We start from the raw sequence: 22,938 nt of genomic DNA on the forward strand, positions 1-22,938 counted from the left end.
ATAAGAAAGTTCCACCAGTTTAAGTGATTATGGATAAGCGCTCCTTTTCCAGTGTGTGTGCACACATATATTGATACAAGCATAAAATACTTTTATTTCAACTGGAATAATCACATTTTGTGCTATAATAATAGCAAAAATGGATTATTTTGATCAGATAGCAGTTAAAATAGTTCCTAAGTAGATTGTTTCAAAGTGTATGTTTGGGAAGAATTTAGTACTTACCAAACAATAATAAAGTGGTTACGGAATTTGTTTTAGTTTTACTCGATAAAGATTACAGTGCATTTCTGTGGCCGGTATCTTACTTGAATATAGCTGTGCTGTATACTTAATGTCCAGAGCCTCTGAGAGCATAAAAAGGACTCGAGAGTTGAATTGACTTGGGTTCAAATCCACTTGCTGCAGGCTACCAATAGTGTGATTTAGCCACTAATTTGAATTCAATTTTCTCATTTGTAAAGTTGCAGACAATAATATCTAGCTCGTCATCACTGAGCAGGTTATATAAAAATGTCTCCTCCAGTACTTTGGTACCAGGAAATGCTTGCTCAATGAACATTTTCTCTCTCTCCCCTTCTTTTACTGTTGTGATAATACCAAGTGTCTTGACTAAATAAAAAAATGATTGTAAGAGACCCTTTTATTTAGTGTCATAGATGTTAATTTAAATTAGGTTTATTTATAAATCTAACTCTTTCCACACCCCCTCAGCTCCCATCATCACTTTTAAGTATAGCCAATATTTTGAATTTCAAGTAACCAGTCCATAATTAAATGGTGTAATAGTCAGTTAAGTTTAGTAACTAGTAGGAAGGGTGGAATATTTCCTTATTTATGATGTAGAGGAAACTGATTCTAAGATCACATGTAAGTGAACTTATTTCAGAATCACCCTTCTTATGGAAGGTAATTTCTGTATGAGCAGTTATTCCCAGAAATGCAAGGAAAAATAATCTTAAAAGATTTTGTGTTCTTTTCCTTTTTCATGTTAAGCAAGCATATATGTGCATACTCTATCCAGAATTATTTTTCTTTCTAGACTGCTCTTGAAAAAGTTGTTAATTCTTAAGGGAATTGGTGGTTTACTATCTCTCCTTTCCACTTGCCTCTCTGCTAGTTAAAGTTTAGTAGTGCTTGGAACAGAGGAAGAGGAAGTTATCCGGATGTGATTTAATTGTAATTCTCTGCCCCATTTGTCTCCTGTAGAATGTAGACCATGTCCAGCAGGAACAGAGCCTGCCCTTGGGTTTGAATATAAATGGTGGAATGTCCTTCCTGGCAACATGAAAACCTCCTGCTTCAATGTTGGGAATTCAAAGTGTGACGGAATGAATGGTAAGTTCAGAATCAGCCTTCTCAGTGTATTTTGGTGGTAGAGACTCTTGGACTCAACCTGTGTAAAAACACACTAAATATGGCTATGAGGAACTTCAATCTTAGCATTTGGCTACTTGCCTGTCTTCCCAGACCTCACATAAAAATAGTAAATATGGTGTCATAGCCACATGACTGCCCTCTAAGAATATAAACTATTTTGCATTTTTTTGGAGTCAGTTTTGAAGTAGATGTTGCGGATCACCATTTATGGTTGTTATAAATACCAGAATAGATCACCAAGGGAGGCAATGAAATTTGTGTTGTTTGCCACTTGGAAGAGTCATAGTGTATATATAACACCGTATGAAAGCATTTCTGCCTAGATTGGTTTTCTGGCTCAGCACTGAGCCATGAGGAGGGGTTACATCATCTCTAACTACCCTGGCCTATGAAGTCTGTGATCGTGTTTACAAATGTATATGAACCTCACTTACTGAAAACTTGGAAATGTGGCAGAGTTCTATAGGACGGTTGCTGAATTTTATTTGTTCTTATATTTTAAGTGCATGGTGAGCCTACCACTTAGTTACTCTGCAATATTTGTTGGTCAAATGAATGACAATGTCTATGTATGTGGGGGTTTTTTTGTTTTTTTTCTTTGCGGTACGCGGGCCTCTCACTGTGTGGCCTCTCCCGTTGCGGAGCACAGGCTCCGGACGCGCAGGCTCAGCGGCCATGGCTCACAGGCCCAGCCGCTCCGCGGCATGTGGGATCTTCCCGGACGGGGGCATGAACCCGTGTCCCCTGCATCGGCAGGCCGACTCTCAACCACTGCGACACCAGGGAAGCCCTATGTATGTGTTTTTAAACTTGACACTAGAAATAGGTGTTATAGATACTAGGGTTTTACAGTAAAATGTGCCCTTTACTTTTATAAGCTCATTGGCATTTTTTTTTATCAGTTCACTTTTTCTCAATACCGTATTTTAGGTCATTGTAAAAAAAAAAAAACTTTCTAATCACATCTGTTTTAAATCAGCACCTATCTGAAATAAACAGGCTTGGGATTGTAGGAAGTGAGATGTACACATGAGTACTCAGGTTGACAAATCGTAGGTGCTTGAATAATTTTGGTTAAACAGATGCATGAAAAAAAGCCTTTATGCATAATGAACATTATGGAATAGTACTCTTTATCAACTAATAATACTGCTTCTGGGAATTTATCCTAAGGGAGAAGAAAAAAATAACACAGCAGTAATTACCCGACTATAAGGGTTTATGTTCCAAAAAGATCCTTTGGTTGAACTCTAAGTTGAGGAAGTTTAAGACATAGGAAAAATAAGAATGGGAATGTATTGAAAGCATTGATACATTTGTGTGTGTGTGTGCATGTGTGTGTATTCACTTATTAGTGAAGATTATCTGAAACTTTTATTTAGTCTTTTAAAGAAGTTACTTTTAGTCTAACTCTCATGACAATATTTGGTTTAGCCACTTGCTTACTCATTCACTAGAGGCTGTAATTTAAATTTTTTCTGATTTTCAGAAATGTTCAATTATTAATTTAAAAAGTATACATCTCTGCAATATTTATTTAGTATGTGATATTGAAAGAGCAGACAGTAATGTGAAAAATACAGAGGTAAAAGGTGATGTATATTTTTGTGACTGGTGGTACAGTAACCAACCTTGGGAAAAGCAGTGCTCAAAATAATGGGGGTCAAAGCGAGAGGCCCAGGGCAGCCTGTCTCATGAAGTCGTTACTCCATCATGGAGTTAAAGTGGATGTGCTTTGACCAACTTGACTGTGTGACTTGCAGTACTTTGAGGTTCTTTTGTCTTGTCAATCTGAATTTACCACACTTGTGGAACAGGTATGTAGAAGTACATCTTCATGTACTGGAATTTCGCCCAAGAGGAATTCAGAGTTGTAAACAAATTAGTGTTTATTCATGAAGCTTTCATTGAGCATTACCTATAATACCAAAAATGGAAATAATCTAAATTCCAGCAATATGATAATGTTTACAAAAGTTATGCTGTACTAATTGGATGAAATGTTATGTAATCATTAAAAATGACAGCAGATGGAAAACAATTTGGCAGTGTTTCAAGCATTTTGAATGGTCCCATTCTCCAACTCAATAATTCCACTTCTGGGAATTTATACCAAGGAAACAATGTGGTGTAAAGAAAGAAATGATGGACAAATATGTTAATTTTAGTGTTATTTATGAGAGTCAAAAATATGAGAAAACGAAGTTTTCAACAATGGGGTATGATTAAATAAAATGATGATATAACCATACAACATATTGTTAACTCTTTAACACTAGATATAGAAAGGATTTTTAATGGGGAAGTATTTTTGATATAATGATTATTAGAAAAGTGAGACGATAATGCTAAATGAAAGACAGAAAATACAGTAAATTATACATAAAACCTAAAGTATATTTTTAAGAAAATTATGCACTAGAAAAAGAGAGAAAAGAAACACACTGAAATGTTCAGTCTGTCACTTGGGAGTGGGAGGTTTCTGAGAAGTCTGAATTACTTCATTTTTTTCATTTAGTTTACACTATTTAATAAATATTCCTCATGTATACACATTGCTTTCAAAATCAGGATAACAGCACAAAATATTTGTTTAAAAATATATTTATTTGACCCAGTAGTTCTTTTACTGGGATTCTTTTCTAGAAAAATACAGAAAAGCTTTACCCCAAATACCTTCGTTATAGTGTCACTTCTGCTCACTAAAAGATAAAACAGTCCAAATGGTTATGTTGAATGTATGGTCAATAGGAGCTAAGTCCTGTAGTATGAGTGATTTAGTAAATTATGGGAATTAATTACATCTGTCTACATGATAAGCTATTAATTTAGTTATTTAGCATGTTGGTGAAGACTTTATACATAAAAATGCTTATGCAATAATGTTAATTCATAAAACTATGAAACAAAATGTTATCAACAATAAGATCTCAGTTTTGTAAAAACATGTATGCATCAAAAAGATAGTGAAAAGAAACACCTCAGAATGTTAACAGTAGTTTTTTCTGAGTGATGAGTTTATAAATAATTTTAGTTTTCATCTTCAAATTTTTCTGTAGCTTTCAAAATTTTATGATAAATATAAATATGATTTCTAAAATAAAAATAAATCTTAAAATAGAAATTGTGGGGCTTCCCTGGTGGCGCAGTGGTTAAGAATCCGCCTGCCAATGCAGGGGACACAGGTTCGAGCCCTGGTCCGGGAAGATCCCACATGCCACGGAGCGACTAAGCCTGTGCGCCACAACTACTGAGCCCGCGCTCTAGGGCCTGTGAGCCACAACTACTGAGCCCACGTGTCACAACTACTGAAGCCCATGCGCCTAGAGCCCGTGCTCCGCAACAAGAGAAGCCACCGCAACGAGAAGCCCGCGCACTGTAATGAAGAGTAGCCCCCGTTTGCTGCAACTAGAGAAAAGCCTGTGCGCAGCAACGAAGATCCATCGCAGCCAAAAATAAATAAATTTATAAAAAAAAATAGAAATTGTGTATAGAAACATGGAGAATGTGGGATTCATTCTGAGGGATAAAGCAAAAGACAAAGGTGCTGCAACAATGTATCACAAACTGGGGGGTTTAAAACAACAGAAATTTACCCTCTCACTTTCCAGAGACTAGAAATTTGAAAAGCAGGTATGGGCAGGGTTGTGTTCCTTCCGAAGAAAAGCATCTGTAGGAAGACCCTTCCTTGCGTCTCCTAACTTCTAGTAGCTCCAGGCACTCTGTGGCCTGTGGCAGCGTAGCCCGTCTCTGCCTCTGTCTTCACGTGAGCATCTTTTCCTTGTGTCTCTGTGTCTTTACACGGTGCTCTTCCTGTGTGTCTGTGTCTAAATCTCTCTCTTCTCGTAAGGACACCAGTCATACTAAGGCTCACCCTAAGGACCTCATCTTAACTTGATTATATCTGCCAAGACTGTTTCCAAATACGGTCCATTCATGTGTACAGGGGATTAGAACCTCAGTATATGTTTCTTGGGAGGGGATACAGTAAAACCTGTGGCAACAGGCAATGTTCAAACATGAGAAATATTTGTTTCCTCTTGCAAGGTTGTTGGTCCCCTGCAAACCTCCATGCTTATCATCCGTGTTACTCCTTTCTTTTCTTTGGCCTTCTCTGCTATTCCATTGCCCCGCATGCCAGCTGAACACTAGGAAATGATCTTAGAGAAACCTTCGTAAATCCCCCCTTTCTTGGTGTAGAATTCCTCCACGTGGGAATATCCCTCTCCCTGTGACCCCCATCACAAGTTTTCAGTCTCTACGCTTAACTGCCTCTCACATTACTTACACTGCAGTCAAGGGCCTGGTGTCCCACTGGGTCAGACTGTTTTGTGGCTGTTCTACTCTTAGCATTAGGAAGTGATAGCTGCTTATCTCTCTTTTCAACCACATGAACCTTTAGAGAGCAAAACAATTGGCATTTCTCTCTTACTCAGGTAGCTTCGCACATAACCATTATTCGAACTAGCTTGATTTATGTATACTTCACATATCACCTTTCTGTGAACTGCTGATAACATTTCGAAAATTGCCACATCACCAGTACAGCACTGATATTAATCTCCTTCCCAGTTTCTCTCTTATGCCTGTTCAAGTAGCAGAAGTTGACATTTTCTTTTGGAGGTACAAGTGTCCATGTTAAGCACTGCCATTAGTTAATAACCTTGCTTGATGGTGTGTGAGGGCTGCATCTCCTTTCCTCATTTCATGGTGGCCATTTCAGCCCGTGGCACGCTGATGGTTTCTCTGCGGAAGACAGACCTCACGTCACCTTTCATGTGCATCTCTATTACCTCATACTATTAACAGTTGTTAGCTATGTCTCTCATAGTCTACTGATTCCATAGTGAGGGTGGACCCAGTCTTGTCTTTCTGTCCCTAAAGTAGGTCATGGTTCGTGGCGTTCAGTAAAAGCCAGTTCAGTGAGTGAATAAGTGAGTGAATGCAGAACAGGGGTTAAATTAGGGAACAACAATACAACAAACTCTAAGAAAGAACTCCAGACCCCGCATCTTCATCGAGTAATTTGAAGTTTCTGCTTCCCATTGGTTACCTGAAGACTAGGATGTTTTCATCTTAGTATATCGAAATGGATAAAGACCGTCTGTTCTAGTTAAAAAAAAATCATGCCTCATTGAGAAAACTGTTGTTAATTTGACCATTAAATACCTTTGATGCAAAAGTATGCATTACTTGATTCCTCCTGGAGAATCATATGCAACGTTTTTATCGGTATCTAGGAGTCTACCTCTGCATGCCGTTTGCACCTGCAGTCTAAAATTGGGGATTCTTTTTTTTGTGGCCTTATATAAAAAGATTGTTGGAAATCATTACTGGAATTTTTACTGACAAAGATAACCTTTATCATTTCTAGGTTGGGAGGTGGCTGGAGATCATATCCAGAGTGGGGCTGGAGGTTCCGATAATGATTACCTGATCTTAAACTTGCATATCCCAGGATTTAAGTAAGGAAAACCAATTCTGATTCCCTTCTGTAGGAATCCTCCTGCCTGTTTCCCTACAGAAATAGATGAAGTAGGGCTGCCTTTATAAAATATATTAATATTGTGATGTACGTAGCAAATAGCAAGCTGTGTAGGATAATGTATTATATTTAAGAATATCTATAGAAACTATAACTGTTAATTGTATATTAGTTAGATGAAGCCAAAGTTTTTAAAAATACTCTATCCAAATATTACAAAAAACTGTGACTGTTGGATGCTTAATTCAGAGATCTTAGTCTAAGTCATTTGCAGGAGAATCTCTTGGTTTATTTATTTGTTTTTCTCGAAGTTCTGTCTGTAAAGTAGTATGTTACAAATTGTTTAATCCTTTTGGCCCCCCATGTTGAATTGCCCAGCAGGAGTCTTTTTCTTGCTGTAGGCTGGGTGGCAGTATTTACACCAGGAGATCTGAGCATATTACCATGGTTGTGTAGACTCCGTGCAGCAGTAGACTGCCCAGAGAGGAGAGGAGAGTGTGGCTTTCAGCTTAATGAAAAAAGTCATGTAACTTTTTCCAGATTGTATTCAGAACATGCTGTAAATATCGCAATTTTAATCTGTTAAATAGACCACCGACATCAATGACGGGAGCCATGGGCTCTGAACTGGGAAGAATAACCTTTGTGTTTGAGACCCTCTGTTCAGCCGACTGTATTCTGTACTTCATGGTGGTAAGTGGAAGAGGGGCTCTCAGAGGTGGATTTCTACGCTTAGCGTTCTCTTTGAAGTGTGACCCTATTTGTACAAATTGCGATAAGAATCCCATTTTTCTTCCCATTTTTAGGGTCTTCCAAAAACATTAAAAAGTTATCTAAGGAACTCATTAAACATTGTGTGGTGAAGTCCACAAAGGAAGTGTTCATTCCTTGTGGAGAGAACTGAGTGATGGGGCCTGGGTGACAGACAGAAGCCAGAAAATATTAATCCCATAGGAAAGTCCTTCAAAAAAATATGCCAGCAGCAGAGTGAAAATTCTCCCCTAGGAACCATTCAGCAATTCAAACCATCAGGAGGGAGAAGCATGTATTAATAAGTGAGGGCACAAAACAGTGGAGGTGGAGAGCTTTGGGAAAAATAACACCCTTCCTTGTTAAGTAAATAAATGTAGACAAAGGATTTGGCTATGTACATGTCATAATTTTGCCCATTTTTTCCTAGATGTCCTATAAATCTCAACTAATAGCTTGAGAAAAAGTGGTAACACAAAATTTACTTAAGACCCCAGGGAGGTATTAGAAGGTTGTTGGCTAAGACTTTAATGTTATAATTAAGTAGTGACTTCATAGACATGAGTTGTTTTTGCTTTTTTCCAACAATCCTTTAGTAGCTAGTTAACAGTCCATTAACAGTGTCCTCCATGATATACAAGATATATGGAGATTTAAATATTTGTTCATGATTACTAATAGCTTAAATGAAGGCAGACTATTTCGTTCTGAAAATAAAAAGGACTTTGTGGTAGTCAAAGAAGATGAAGAATCTTCAACACGTCTATCTATGACACCACAAATAACCGAGAAGTCTTCAGTTCTCTTAGCTCTCCCTCCTTATTTCTTCAGTGTATTAGTTCCTCTTCATACTGAGTGCCATTACTGACAATTCAGACTCCCATTATCTCTCAGCAATAGTCTCTATCTATTCCTCTCATCCCCATCCTCTCATAAATGCTGTTGTCAAACTTACCTTTATAAACATAAAAACAATAGTAGAGGCAGCCACAACAAATCTACCCCCTCACCCTTAGTGGCTTTTTATTGCCTGTGGCAGCGGTTCTCAAAATGTGGTTCCTGGACCAGCATCATCTGGGAACTTGTTAGAAATGCACGTTTCTGAACCCCTTCCTAGTCCTTTTTTCTTTTCTTTTTTTTTTTTTTTGCGGTACGTGGGCCTCTCAGTGCTGTGGCCTCTCCTCTTGCGGAGCACAGGCTCAGCAGCTATGGCTCACAGGCCCAGCCGCTCCGCGGCATGTGGGATCTTCCCGGACCAGGGCACGAACCCGTGTCCCCTGCATCGGCAGGCGGACTCTCAACCACTGCGCCATCAGGGAAGCACCCCCTTCCTAGTCTTAATGAGACACTCTGGTGATAGGGCCCAGCATTCTGTATTTTAGCAAGCCTTGAGGTTGGTTCTGAAGTGCAGTAAAGTTTGAGAACCAATAGCCTATGAATACACTTAAAATTCCTTAGCATGGCATCTGTATGGCTTTTGTACTCTTTGCTCAGCCTCTGTTACCAAACTGCTGTTACTACTCACCCCTCTTTAGACACCCTGAATTTGTTAGCGGAACACTCTGTACTTTTTCACTTCTCATGCCTTGGCACACTCTAAGCTAGAATGACTTTCTTCATTTTGCTGTTTTGTCTGGTGAACTCCCGTTCATACTTCGAGGGCAGCTCAAACCTCACCTTTTCTGGGAAGCTTTCTCTTTATTCCTTTAAGTAAAGTTAACCACTCTCTCCAGTGTGCTCCTAAAACCCTTTGAGAAAACCCTACTTTAATTATGTGAATGTATTCATATATTTGTCTCTCTCTGTTGATCTAGCATTCCTGAGGGTAGGGATCATAGATATTTATTTTGGTAAATCAGTCTTAAGAGGTTTTTGCTCATAGCTGGATCCGTTAGTTATCTTTACTCTGTGATTTGATTTCTGCACAGCAATTTTTAAGATATCAGCACCTAAATAACACAACAAAATGCTTTCAAAATCGTGTAGTGTTTTACAAAGGTAAGGTGGTATTATTTGCAGTAATGCAGTATGTTCCATTTATTATGGGAATAAACATCCAGAAAGTGTTCAGCAAAGCACTGTCTGTATATTATGAGCTCCTTTTAGGAAGCGGCATGTGTGATTATTGGGTTGTTTGGTAATGTGGGGAATTCTGTGACGTATGACAGGCATACTCTGTTGTTCCTGCTTGTGGTGTGAACTCAAGACGCATGTCTTTATAGCATATCTGATTACTTTATAACATGCTTGCCGTCAGCGTTTATATCATAGAAAGAAAGAGACATGTCTTGAGCCAGGCCACTGTATTATCAGCATTTCGGATAACTAACAAAAACCTATCCAGATTCCTAAGTCATCTATTAGGGTTTCTGCAGGGAAGACTAATTAGAAGATTCAGAGTTAGTCTTGGTTTTTCATTTCAAATAAATTAGATGTGTATTACATTATTTGCTTTACTTATTGCATTCGCTTTCTGACCATGTTAATGACATAATATTGGTGGAATGTCACACATTTATATAATATTCTAAATATTGAATTTAGCTAAGGAAATCAGAAATAAGATGTTACACAAATTAATCTTTTTGGAATTCAAGTATAAGCAAAAGAAGATTACATGAACATAAAATAACATTATAGTTAATCTGCACTGGAAATTGCAAGTATAATTCAGGGAGAATTTAGAATTCCTGTGTAAAAGCCGCCTATCAGAATCCCTCAAGGGAAAAGATAAAAGATGGAAAGAAAGCCTTGTCGTTTTATGAGGATCCTAGAAGTTTACTGTCAGAAGTTGGAGGAATTATGTTTCCCTTTCTGCATATATTTCCTAAGCTGGAGTCATACACATACACACACACCACCCCTCCCTCCAACAGAAAAATTCCTTAAACATAACTATGATTTGAGACCTCTTTCACGTTATATTGATGACGTGGTTGATACATTGTAATTACTCAGCTAGTAAGTGCTTGTGTAGACTTGAAGGGAAGTTTTTGAGGGTTTTAGGGTTACATGCTCTGCAGATAAATATTCATGAACGCTGTAGGGTTTACTGTAAATGCAAACATATGATTGTAATGTATATACATGTATATTAATACTGAGTTGGTGGTTTTTTGTATGTATTTTTTTCTACTATATTTTAGGATATTAATAGAAAAAGTACCAACGTGGTCGAATCATGGGGTGGAACCAAAGAAAAACAAGCTTACACCCATGTCATCTTCAAGAATGCCACATTTACATTTACATGGGCATTTCAGAGGACCAATCAGGGTCAAGATGTAAGTTCCAAGCACTTAAAAGAAAATAAAAGCTACAAAGATGATTCTGCCTGTGGAGATTTGTACAAAGTGGTTCCTCACTTCTCCTGGAGGAAAAGGCTTAGCTTTTTCCTGATGTAGAATCAATCATTTGGTTACGGAGCAGATTGGTATAAAAATGGTATTTTTGGGGGGTTTCTGTTTTGAGAGCAAGAAAAAATATGAAATGGAATAACACAATGTATCTTTGAATTGTTCTATACTTTGAACAAATATAGTTGGTAAAAGCTTAAGAGAAAGAAAATCTTATTTTGTAGTTATTTAAAAACTTACTTTTAAAGCTTTCTGAGACTTCGGGAAGGTGGTGACTTTCTTCCCCTTCGTCTGAAAGATCTGGCATTTGTCCAGGAGGCATTATCTGATGTTGGTTTATTACTTCATACAGGAATGACTGTTTCCTTTTATAGCTTGGCGAGTGTGTATGTGCACACTGTCGGGTTAACACACAGAACTATTCTATTTTACTTTCCGTAGTAGAATAGACCTTAATCCTCCCCTAAATATTTTCTATTATATGCTTCAATTACATGTTATTGTGGATCTCCATTGCTGTGGCATTTCCAGGGTGAGAACAAGGTAAATCACGGTTTAAGACGCTGCCTTAACATTGTGGTGGCAAATGTAGAGCATTTTCTCTTTTCTCTTCAGGTCTTCACTGGGGAACCCATTCCCCAGGTTTCACTTGACTCCAGTTGCTCTTTTATGAGTGCTCGGATTCCCACCTTGTGGGGTGTGAACATGCTGTGCAAGGCTTCCTTGCCTCCCTTGAGTCTTTGCCCCAGACAGAAAGCATTAAGAAGCGGTGCTCTACTGACACAGTGGTGCTCACTGCTTGATGAAAACTAGACCTTAATTGACTCAGTGTCACAAGCAAGAAAAGTATAGTAAGACCCAGGTTTTTACTCTCTGTTATGCATCCAGTAGAAATCAGAGTATGTTGGTTAAGGAAAGTGCTAGAGAGGGAGGAAAAAAGCCCAAAGAAGTGATGTGATTGCGCCACTATCACACAGTTAGTGTTTGAGTGAGGAGTTTTTAATCCCTGGTCCAAGTCTTTTCAACATTGCCACAGTGCAAAGAACCTATTGTATCATGACATTTAGGCTTATGTGTGAATAAACAGTGATGGGAGCTAAGGTTGCTCTTTTGTTAAATCATATTGGTTTTACCAGACATCAAGTCTATACATATGCCTGAATTTGTACCCATTATGACATAATTTCATGGCCAAATTCCTGGAACTCCATTACTGTGGAAATGAGTTTCTAGTGTTAAGATTTAATATATTTTTAAAAAGTACCAAAAAGGAATACTATTAATCCACTGGCTGGGACACTTTGCTTAGTTATTTTGGTGATACGAACATAAAACAATCTGGTTGTACAACTAAGCGCCAAGGCAGAGGTCATTACTTTCTGCTCTCTTTTTAGAATAGACGGTTCATCAATGACATGGTGAAGATTTATTCTATCACTGCCGCTAATGCAGTTGATGGGGTGGCGTCCTCGTGCCGTGCCTGTGCCCTCGGTTCTGAACAGTTGGGCTCATCGTGTGTCCCCTGCCCCCCAGGCCACTACATTGAGAAAGAAACCAACCAGTGCAAGGAGTGTCCACCTGACACCTACCTGTCCATACATCAGGTCTATGGCAAGGAGGCTTGTATTCTATGTGGGCCTGGGAGTAGAAGCACTCAGGTAAGTGGGTCCGTATTTCACTTATCCCCGGGAAAGCATATTTTAATAGACAAACCCAAAGGTTCCTCTTAATGTTTCTCCAGGAACTATGAAGTTGCTAGTTTTATTTATGAATGGCTTTTTCATTCCCTTTCTTATTTTACCTCATCTTACATCTGTTGAGCACTTAATATGTGCCATGAAAGGGCTAATTACCGGGGGCATAAAATATTAAGAAGAGGATCCAAAAAAGAATGCTTTCCAAAAATATTAAAACTGATTTCTTGTGTATTCCATTAAGGTAGAGCAAGTAAGGTGCCTCACTATATGTAGGCTGTAGGCGTATGTGGAGAACAGCAAGAATGTCTCATAACATTTTAAGGGTAAAGATGGATGCTGTATTCTGAGTGAAGGAAAAAATAGTTGAATGTCTGTTGAAACTGGCATAACAGGACATCTTGGCTATTTATTAAAATACCTTTCTGTAAGAAACTAATCTTAGGATAACTTTACTCCGTTAAAAAATGCGAACACTTCTGAACTTTGCGTAGAGAAATCTAGAGTTTAGACATTTTCTATATTCGTGTGGTGAAATATACCATAACTAAGACAAGATTACTGAAATAGTTTTTAAACCTAGAACTTTCTGGAAACACCTTGTTTTCATAGCAGCTGATGCTTTCTTTCCTGCCGTATTGTTTCCGCTTTGTTTTGTTTGGATTTTTACATTTCTTAATCTTTAATCAAAGGACCACTCAGTTTGCTACAGTGACTGCTTTTTCTACTATGAAAAAGAAAATCAGAGTTTGCACTATGACTTCAGCAACCTCAGCAGTGTGGGCTCCTTAATGAATGGTCCCAGCTTTACCTCCAAAGGAACAAAATACTTCCATTTCTTCAATATCAGTCTATGTGGGCATGAGGTGAGTTCTGGCTGGCAGGGTGAGAAGGAGCTATGTTTCAGCTCTGACTGAGGTATTTTCTGTGTTGATGGACCAATAAAATCTCTATGGAAGCTAACAACCAAATGTTAGAAACTGAGCTGTGACAGCTTAAATCCTCTGTTGCTTCCTAGCACGTTGGCAGTTTTCTCCACCAGGGGCAACCTTGTCTGGTTCTCACTCCATCAAAGCACTTTATCCAGTCAGTTGAACCCCCAAAGCTTGGAGCAACGGAGCAAGGGCTTTGAGGATCTTTCATTTTTGTAAAAGTGGGTCAGGCTTGTCAATCCCACCTATTTTTTAGGCAGGAAGTTAAGGTTTGAGAAAGTTTGACTGTTGCTTATATGGTCAAGTTTGCGTTTTAAAAAGAAGGGACTTTCCAGAGGAAGCTTGTCCAAAAATAAAAAGGACGCAAGCAGGGCACAAGTGCCAGTTGATAAGGTAGCCTCTGCTAATAAATAATGGGATTTAATTTTCTTTGGCAAGAAGCAGAACGTGAATGGATACTGGTAATGGGAGAGTTACAGGACTGCGTGCCCAATATTTTTGTGGGCATAGAAGGTCGGGGTTGAGGTGTATGTGTGTGTATTTCCCGTTAGCAAAGGTGAAAATATACTAAGGCCTTTCCTCCGTGTCTCTTTCCGTTTTAACTCCTGTGTCTCTAATGGTCTCCGTTATGAAATGCTGTGCCAAAGGTTGTGCAAGGGAAATAAAAAGACGTCTCATGGCTACAGAAGTTCTCAAACGAAAAGATCTATACATTTTACATGGTATGACATTTGTCCTGTCCTGATTTTACATGGGGTGATCCAGCACACTCACCCAATTGATCAGTCACTCGGTTCACTCAATTTAAAAAAAAAAAAATTAAATGCCTGTTGGGTTAAATGCTGTGTAAAGCAGTGAATAAGATTAATTCCACTGTATATCACACTTCTTCTCAGTCTCATTCCTGTGTTACCACTGTCTTTGCTTTCCTCTTCTCTCTTCTGTCTTCCTTCTCCTTTTTTCCTCTTTATTCGCATTCCTTTCCTCTTCCTGTTGTTTCCCTCTTCTTTTCCTCAGTAGAGTCTCTCTGCTCTTTTTCCTTGTTCTTCTCTTATGACGTCAAGAGTTTAATTTAAGCTTATTAACAATATGTTGCACCTGTAATGCGGTGAGCCGGCCTGGTGGAGGGAGAACATTTTATAGGTTAGGATTGCTCGCTGCATTAAGGAAGAGAAATCTTTGTTCTTTTCTTTGTGCCCGTCTGTGCACACTCTACATCTGAGACCAATAAAACAGTGTTTCTGTTTTTCGTTATATATTTCTTCATAGAAATTGTAGAGTAAGGTATAGTCCTTTGCAGTGGGACTGTAGTATATTTAGACATACCATATTAAAAAAAAATAAGAGTCAAACCATTTTATAAGTTATATCTTCTCACTACCCTCCAAATGATTAAAAAAGTAAGCTCCTGGGCTTCCCTGGTGGTGCAGTGATTGAGAGTCCGCCTGCCAATGCAGGGTACACGGGTTCGTGCCCCAGTCCGGGAGGATCCCACATGCCGCGGAGCGGCTGGGCCCGTGAGCCATGGCTGCTGAGCCTGCGCGTCTGGAGCGTGTGCTCCGCAACAGGAGAGGCCACAGCAGTGAGAGACCAGCGTACCGCAAAAAAAAAAAAAAAAAAAGTAAGTTCCTGTATACTCTTCAACATACTGTGTAGTTGAGCAGATCCACATCATTGAGTCTAAGAGTAGGTGAATAAAGACACTTCTAGTGACCAGCTGTTCAGTTGTTGTCCTAGGTTTTTACGTTTTCTTTTTCAGCTTTGACATTACTTTTCTGCCACACACAGGCCTATACAGGAGAAGGAAGAGCAAGTCCTTTTTCTCGGCATTAAAACCTTCACCAGCAGTTTTCTGGTTCCTTTATGCGCATTGTTGTCCTAAGAATTGAAGATTTCACAGATGACTTATATTTCCTTAAGTCAGATGGCTTTCATCCAGCACAAATGATGCTTGTAGTTGGGGCAGCAGTGCAGCCTTGAATTACTGTATTCATTATGACGTCAGTGACTCTCAAGCCTGGTTGAACATTGGAATTGTCTCAAGAGCTTTTAAAAAGTACTGGTGCCTGGGCCCACACCCGATCAGTTAAACCAGAATTGTGGTGAGGAGAGAGCCCATGCTCTGCTAGAATCACTAGCTAGCTGAGATCCAGTTTAGAGACTGACCTTCAGTGAAACCTCTTTATGACTTTATTTTCCTAGGGGAAGAAGTTGGCTGTCTGCACCAACAATATAACCGACTTCACAGTAAAGGAAGTGGTGGCAGGGCCAGATGATTATACGAACCTGGTAGGAGCATTTGTATGTCAGTCAACTATTATTCCTTCTGAAAGTAAGGGCTTCCGAGCAGCCTTATCATCACAGTCCATCATTCTGGCAGATGTATTTTTAGGTAAGTTTAATTTGGTTCGTATATGCATGCATGCATTTGCTCTAAAATTATGGTACTGCTAACTTGTCATTGCACTGGTGCTTACCATCGATGATTAAAACCTACAGGTAATTCTAAACCATCACTTTATAACATGGTTAAAAAGCCCCTGCAAGTGAGATCTTTTGATCATTCTCAGGGAATACAAGAAGCTTCTGCATTTATGTATTTACTTGTGTGGTATGTTGTTTTCTGAGAGTCTGTGCCTTTCATCAGATTCTCTAAGCAAAATAATGATAAACTCCCAAAACTGTGAACAAAAGAAGAGTAAACAAACACAGTATAAACCTGAATCATAGTATCTGCCACCAGTTCTCATCATCTCTTCTCACACCAGAAGTAATCTGGTGACAAACAGCAAGAGTGAATGTGCTGAGTTTTATTCCCCATCTGTCCCTCCTGTCTTTCCGGTCTAGAAAGTTTAGGGAAGCTTTAAGAATAATTCAGGTCCCTAATTAGTAATTCCTAAGGATCAAGTTCATTAAAATATCTGGGGTAGGGATTAGGGATCTAAGAACGCATATGATAATGTAACAAGCTTCTTAGATGATTCTAGTCTGCAGCCAGATTTGAGAACCATCGTGAGAGACTCCAGGGGAATCTAGCTATAATTTTCAGCACCGAGGACAGATACTGAGTTTGTGTTCAGCATCAGAACTCTGCTAGAACAAAGGTTGCTGTAATTGCTTGCGTTTTGGCTCTGCTATCATTTTGCCTGGGGTGGATGGGTGGGGAATGCCTTACTCCTAGATTAAACAAATTTTGGAGTTTTTTTCTGGAAATTATTAGGGCACGAAAAATTCTGTTTTGTCACTTGTGTCTGTAATGAATGTGAATGAATGAAAAGGTGCATTAGCAAAGTAGCCCAGCTCGTTTGACACAACTCACAAGAGGCTGAGAATGATAATAGTAGATTGTTGAAATGTTCGAACTAGAAGGGACGGTGGAGATCATCTAAATTATTGCATGCATTTTACAAATTCAAGACATAAGAATCAGGGAAGTAAAGCGACTTAAGCAAAATTGCAAAACTAGGGAGTAGAATCTTTTATTTTCTGTTCTGGAAACTTTGTAACGTTTATGGTTCTTACCAAGAATGCATTAATTTAAGAGGATATTTCTGGTAAAATGACAGCATCAAAGTAAAGCTATTTTCTATTTAGATATACAGAGACTAAATAAGCCTAATTTTCCCATATTGCTTAATAGTTTCTTTTTTTATTCTTGTCTAGGAGTGACTGTTGAAACCACATTGCAAAATATTAATATAAAAGAAGATATGTTCCCAGTTTCACCAAGCCAAACGCCAGATGTGCATTTCTTTTATAAGTGAGTGAACATGCTGCTTCTCTTGACTGTTTCCTTAGTCATAGGACATCACTTCAGGGTGCCTAGCATGGTAGCTTATACCTAATAGATAGTCAGTAATTGGTTCGTAAGTGAAAGACTTAGTAAAAAAAATAGGAAACGGGGAATATGTAGAAAGCATTATGTCATTTTTCTCATATATATAATCTTCTAAATTAGGCAATCAAGAGACTCTACTTCATTGTCTAGGCAGTAATTGTAATTCACACATCAAAACATCAGCCTAAGTCGCTATGACCTCTAATCTCTTAAAAAATTCTTTTGCTTCTAATTTTGATTATAATTACAATAGCTTTAAATCCTTTGATCATAGCGTATGACTTTACCTGGGGAGCAGTCAGCTTTTCATAGGCAGTGCCAGTAAATGAACTCAATATGTATTAAAATTCTAAATTAGCGAACTTTGATACATTTTTTCGTTTATTCATAGAGCATAGGAGCAATTACACACAGGTTATTTTTGTCTTTGAAATGCGTGTCATATATGTTTTGTGAAATAGCATTTCTCTTCCAATAGGTCTTCTACAACTACAACCTCTTGTGTTAAAGGCCGATCAACTGCTGTGAAAATGAGGTGTAATCCTGCTAAACCGGGAGCTGGAACCATTTCAGTACCCAGGTAGTCTTATTTCTACATGATTCTTCCATACTTGTATTTATTAGGAAGAAAAACTCTCCAGAATCTTACTATTTTAAAGCACGTTCTCTATGGATATAAAGCAGAAAGGGAACAAAGAATCTGTAGATTTTTCTTGTACAGACGTGCTGGGTGCCTGTAGAGAGGTATAGGCCCTTGCCAATCTCAGCACTTCGCAGTCTCCTCAATGACATATTCTCGTCTGGTTTGCCTGAGTGTCTAATTGTCTTGGAAATTATTTAAGTAATATATAACTATATTGTTTGTATCCTTGGATTGAGTCTTAACTATCTAGCCTCCACTTTCTTGAGAGCTGGATTAGGAACTTCCCTGGATTACAATTCTTCCCCAGCAAGGGACCATCTGGGTGATCTAGAATCTAGATTTTAGATTAAGCAGTCTAACCTGTGCGCCGTAGTTTCTTTCTCTATAAGGGGATGAGGGTCAGGTTAGATGCATTTCCAACTCTTCAGTTTTCTGATCACTGGTGGCGAAATCACCAAGGTAGAGTCTGACCTTTACAATACGTAACACGGTTCATTTAACTGATTGGCATCGAGGCAACAGCTGTCCACAGTCTAGATCTGATTAATACAGCCACTTTGGGTGGGACCAGTAGGAGAAAAGAAGCAGTTTCATGGACTCAAAACTGTAAACTTAAAGACTGTTTTCATGGCCTGAGTGAAGCTTAAATGTCTCCTGATTTTTATTTTTTATGGTTATTCATTGTTTAGTATGTAGATTATTTCTAATCTTTTTAGGGTTAAGGTACCTTTGGATTATAATTTGATTTGCACATTTTTCTCCGTCAAGCTAGCAAAAAGTTATCTTTAAAAAAATGATTGACCTAACTTTGTTTTTGATAGTTTCACCGTAACCTTTTGTGAGATTTGAAGCTGTCCTGCGTATGTTACATCAGGATTGGAAATCAGTGGTCTAAGCATTGCTCCGGTTCCTTGGGCATCTTAAAAATAATTACGGTGGTAACACAGTATTTTGGGCTCATTTCTATGAATAAAGGCACACTAGCATTCACCTCTTACCAACACTGTTACTCTGGTTCTCGTAGATGTATGTATTAATTTTTCTCCTCGCCTTTGCAAGGTGAGAGAAGAATGTGATGAGCGCCATACATAATAAAAGGTAATGGACATCAGTGAAAGAAACAGAGGGAGCCTGGTGCTCAAGGGCATCGTGTGGTGGAGGATCCCTGTGCCAGTGTTCACGCTGGAGTTGAGGCAGCAAGCACACTTTCTTTATGAGAAGGTGTATCCAGAGATTCTTTCACTATCCTCTGATATCCCACCATATGACTTCAAGTTCAGAGGTTTGTTTTATTTACTATAGCACTTCTGAGGTCCTTTCTCGCACCTGGCAACTCACTTCTCTGGAGTCCACCTGGGTGACTTCTGAAGCCTCCTCCAGGAGCCCCTATGACTTAAGCAGATAATGTTACTGAAGACTAACTCTGTCCTTTAGAAAATGTATCACTCTAACTCTCCCAAGGTGGATTCTGATGTTTTAACGTAATAAGAAAGTAATAGTCTCATGATGTTAAATGATGGCATCTAGAAACTGATTTTTTTCCCTGTGAGGAGAGGAAAAGTTAAGTTCCTCCCTTGACCTCAGGCAGTGTTTTCTACTTGACTGTCTTTGCAAGGGTTTCCCAAGATCATATGCAGCAGAATACCTTGGGGTGTCTATCTTTTTTTTTAATTTTACAATTTATTCTTATTTATTTATTTATTTAAAGCAATCGATCATTTTAATACTTTAGCTCACATTTTTTTTGTTCAAACAGAAAGTCACAAAAATTATAATCATCCCATCAGTTCGCTCAGTCCCATGTAATTAATTGTTTTTCGTCTTGATCTTTTGTTAGCACTTTTATGAATGTATCAGTTTTTCCATTGGAGTTCTGAAAATGCTTGCTCATTCAGTTCAGCAGTATTGTCAGTTACCAGAAACCTGTACTTGTCAGAGTCTTTTCCTTGAATTCCTTGAAGATGAAACCCTTTTATAGGAACATTTTTGCAAAAAGCATCAGAGTGGGGTGTCTATTTTAAAACTGATTTCTAGGCCTTCCCTGAAACCTAAAGAATTTCCGAGTGTTTGGAACAGGAATATTTATAAAAACACAAGACAATTCTGATACATATTAAAATTTGAGAACCATTGGTCTTCACCCCCATTTTGGAGATTTGACTTTTTTGTTTTCTGACATAGATTCTCACATGTTGTTTTGCATTTTAGTTTTCTGAAAAACTAAATTAAAAGGTCGTGGTCTACAGGGTGGATGCCTTCACCCATATTTTGATGAAGCTCTGTTTATAATTATGACGCACACTGAAGTCTGAGGACCACGTCTCTAGGGAATGCTTTTAACCCCACAACCTAAATGTGCTGGCCTTTCGTTCTTTCTTTTTTTTTTTCAAACATCTTTATTGGAGCATAATTGCTTTACAATGGTGTGTTAGTTTCTGCTTTATAACAGAGTGAATCAGCTATACATATACATATATCCCCATATCTCCTCCCTCTTGCGTCTCCCTCCCACCCTCCCTATCCCACCCCTCTAGGTGGTCACAAAGCACCGAGCTGATCTCCCTGTGCTACGCGGCTGCTTCCCACTAGCTAGCTATTTTACATTTGGTAGTGTATATATGTCCATGCCTCTCTCTCACTTTTTTCATTCTTTCTTGAATCGATTTCCATCAGGGCACAAGGGGGAGCTCTGGGACCAGGATCAGAACATGAGAAACAGCAGCTTGTCCGGAAATAATTAGAATTTTTTTTCTTTTCTTTAAGCTGTAGGGCTGAATAAAGATTTCCTACTAACAGAAATGTTAACAGAGCCAAATTTACTTAGGTTACTTTTGAAGAGGACTTAATTTGCATTTTTCTTATCTGAGCTTTAAGTTCTCCAGGAGAGAAAGAAAGGTGCTAAGCAGGCACTTGCCTTGCAGACGTCTCATATGCTGACCAGGAAGTCACTATAGGGAGTCCTTGGCAGTTGGGAAGGGATGCCATCCCTTGGAATTCTCCCTCGGTCAAGAATCTTGGCAAACCAGGCAAAGGCGACTTTGGCAGTAGTACTGTTGGCCGGGGCTCTGTGTCTTGGTGACCAGGGAAAATATCAATGAGAATGTCTTTACAGAAAGTGAAAGGGGCAGGAGAAAAGGGGAGCTGTGTTCTCCGTGCATCTCACATGCAGTGCAGAAGGAGCGGCAAATATTCTGGACCGCCTACTAAACAGCAGTTGGAAACAACAGCCTGTCAGTTTGGTCTGGCAAATGCAGTTGGTTTCTAATTCCACAAAGTATCTGGAGGGTGTGAGACGTTTTCAATTAAACTTAACAGCATGATGTCTGTGGCAGATGAAATCAGAGTCGGAGTGGACTTTTGAGATTATCTACTGCAGTTTGTACTTTGGCCAAAGAATAAATTGTGAACACGATCGACCACTAATATCCATAAATAAATGCCTCTCCAGCTTCTGCCTGAAAGGCTTTCCAAACCCCTAATCGTGATCCTGCATGGTTAGAGGAATCCAGGATTCTCCTTCCATTAGGAAAAATTTAGACCTAAGCACGTGTCCAAAGTGCTCTTTCAAAAGCATGAGAAATTGCTGTTAGTTTTAACAGCAAAGTTTTATAAAGGTTTGAAAAAGTTTTTAAAAAGCCTTATTCGAAAACAGGTAGAGGGAACCATGTTTACTCTGGTAATGGGGATGTCATAGCCCATTAGAGATCCTTCAATCAAACCCATTTACTTGATACAGTAGGAAACACCGAGGACCCATAGCTATAGAGTGGCGCAGTCAAGATGGAATGATTTCTTGACTGTGTCTGTTGTTCTTTTCATGCCATCGTGCTTTCATCTTGTCATTTCCCCCTCTCCCATATAGACAGAGATTTGCAAAGAAGCACATTTAACAGAGGCAAGTAGCACATTTATCCGGGGGACAGCTCAACTGATCTGCCAGTGATTGGTACCTTCTTTTTAATGACTCATCTTTCCTCAAACAGGATCGTCTTTATTAATGTTCTGAGTTAGAGGAAAATCTTCCTCCTCTCTTTCTTACAACTTAGGACCATATTTAATTGCTTGGGTAGTTGATAAATAAATCCAAAATCGTTTTGTGAAAGCCTCCTTCAAAATCCAAATTCATTTTCATTATACGTGTAGTTTCTGAGGAGGTTGTCTCTCACAAAAGGGGTGCTTCACACTTCTGTCCTGATAGTGTTCAGAGGTCGAGCACGCCAGGGGTTTCTTCACAGGCTCTGATTTAGAGTCTCTCTATCAAAGTCGCTGGATCTATTGGATGCTAGTGTTTTTGTTGGTATTTGGGGAAGGACTGTTAAAGCCAAAACAGTTGTCTATTCATTTTAAGTTATTAAAAGCCAGAGGATAGGGCTTCCCTGGTGGCGCAGTGGTTGAGAGTCCGCCCGCTGATGCAGGGGACACGGGTTTGTGCCCCTGTCCGGGAAGATCCCACATGCCGCGGAGCGGCTGGGCCCGTGAGCCGTGGCCGCTGAGCCTGCGCGTCCGGAGCCTGTGCTCCGCAACGGGAGAGGCCACAATGGTGAGAGGCCTGCGTACCGCAAAAAAAACAAAAACAAAACAAAACAAAAAAACCCATCTACATATGGGGCAGTTCTCACCTAAAACAAACTGGAGACTGGCAGGAGGGGTCATCTATGACCAGGACTGTAAAGAAAGATTCACATGGAGTCGAGTAGGAAGGGAAGAGAAGCGATCAGGTCGGGACCTGTGCCCCTAGGAGGGGATACAGAAGAGGAGGGAGACATCACAGGCTTGGAGATCCTTCCTGAGGAGTGAGCCATTTGAGCCACATAGTGAACACCCCAGCCCTGGGACCTGACACAGCCAAGGAAACCATCA

At 39.2% G+C, this 22,938-nt stretch overlaps 1 protein-coding gene across 1 annotated transcript in view; it reads left to right on the forward strand.

Annotated features, from left to right (window-relative positions):
- Nucleotides 1–22,938, forward strand: part of ELAPOR2 (endosome-lysosome associated apoptosis and autophagy regulator family member 2) — a 61,830-nt gene that overhangs the window by 28,296 nt on the left and 10,596 nt on the right. The window contains exons 8-16 of the mRNA XM_022588623.2: nt 1,210–1,338; nt 6,755–6,845; nt 7,456–7,558; nt 10,762–10,899; nt 12,366–12,629; nt 13,358–13,531; nt 15,800–15,989; nt 17,261–17,357; nt 17,914–18,015. Coding sequence (XP_022444331.2) covers nt 1,210–1,338; nt 6,755–6,845; nt 7,456–7,558; nt 10,762–10,899; nt 12,366–12,629; nt 13,358–13,531; nt 15,800–15,989; nt 17,261–17,357; nt 17,914–18,015 — 1,288 coding nt within the window. The remainder of the gene's footprint in view (nt 1–1,209; nt 1,339–6,754; nt 6,846–7,455; nt 7,559–10,761; nt 10,900–12,365; nt 12,630–13,357; nt 13,532–15,799; nt 15,990–17,260; nt 17,358–17,913; nt 18,016–22,938) is intronic.

The sequence above is a fragment of the Delphinapterus leucas genome, chromosome 9 (genome assembly GCF_059928025.1).
Source record: "Delphinapterus leucas isolate spDelLeu-1000000601 "Yukka" chromosome 9, BTC_Dleu_Yukka2, whole genome shotgun sequence".
Taxonomy (NCBI): domain Eukaryota; kingdom Metazoa; phylum Chordata; class Mammalia; order Artiodactyla; family Monodontidae; genus Delphinapterus; species Delphinapterus leucas.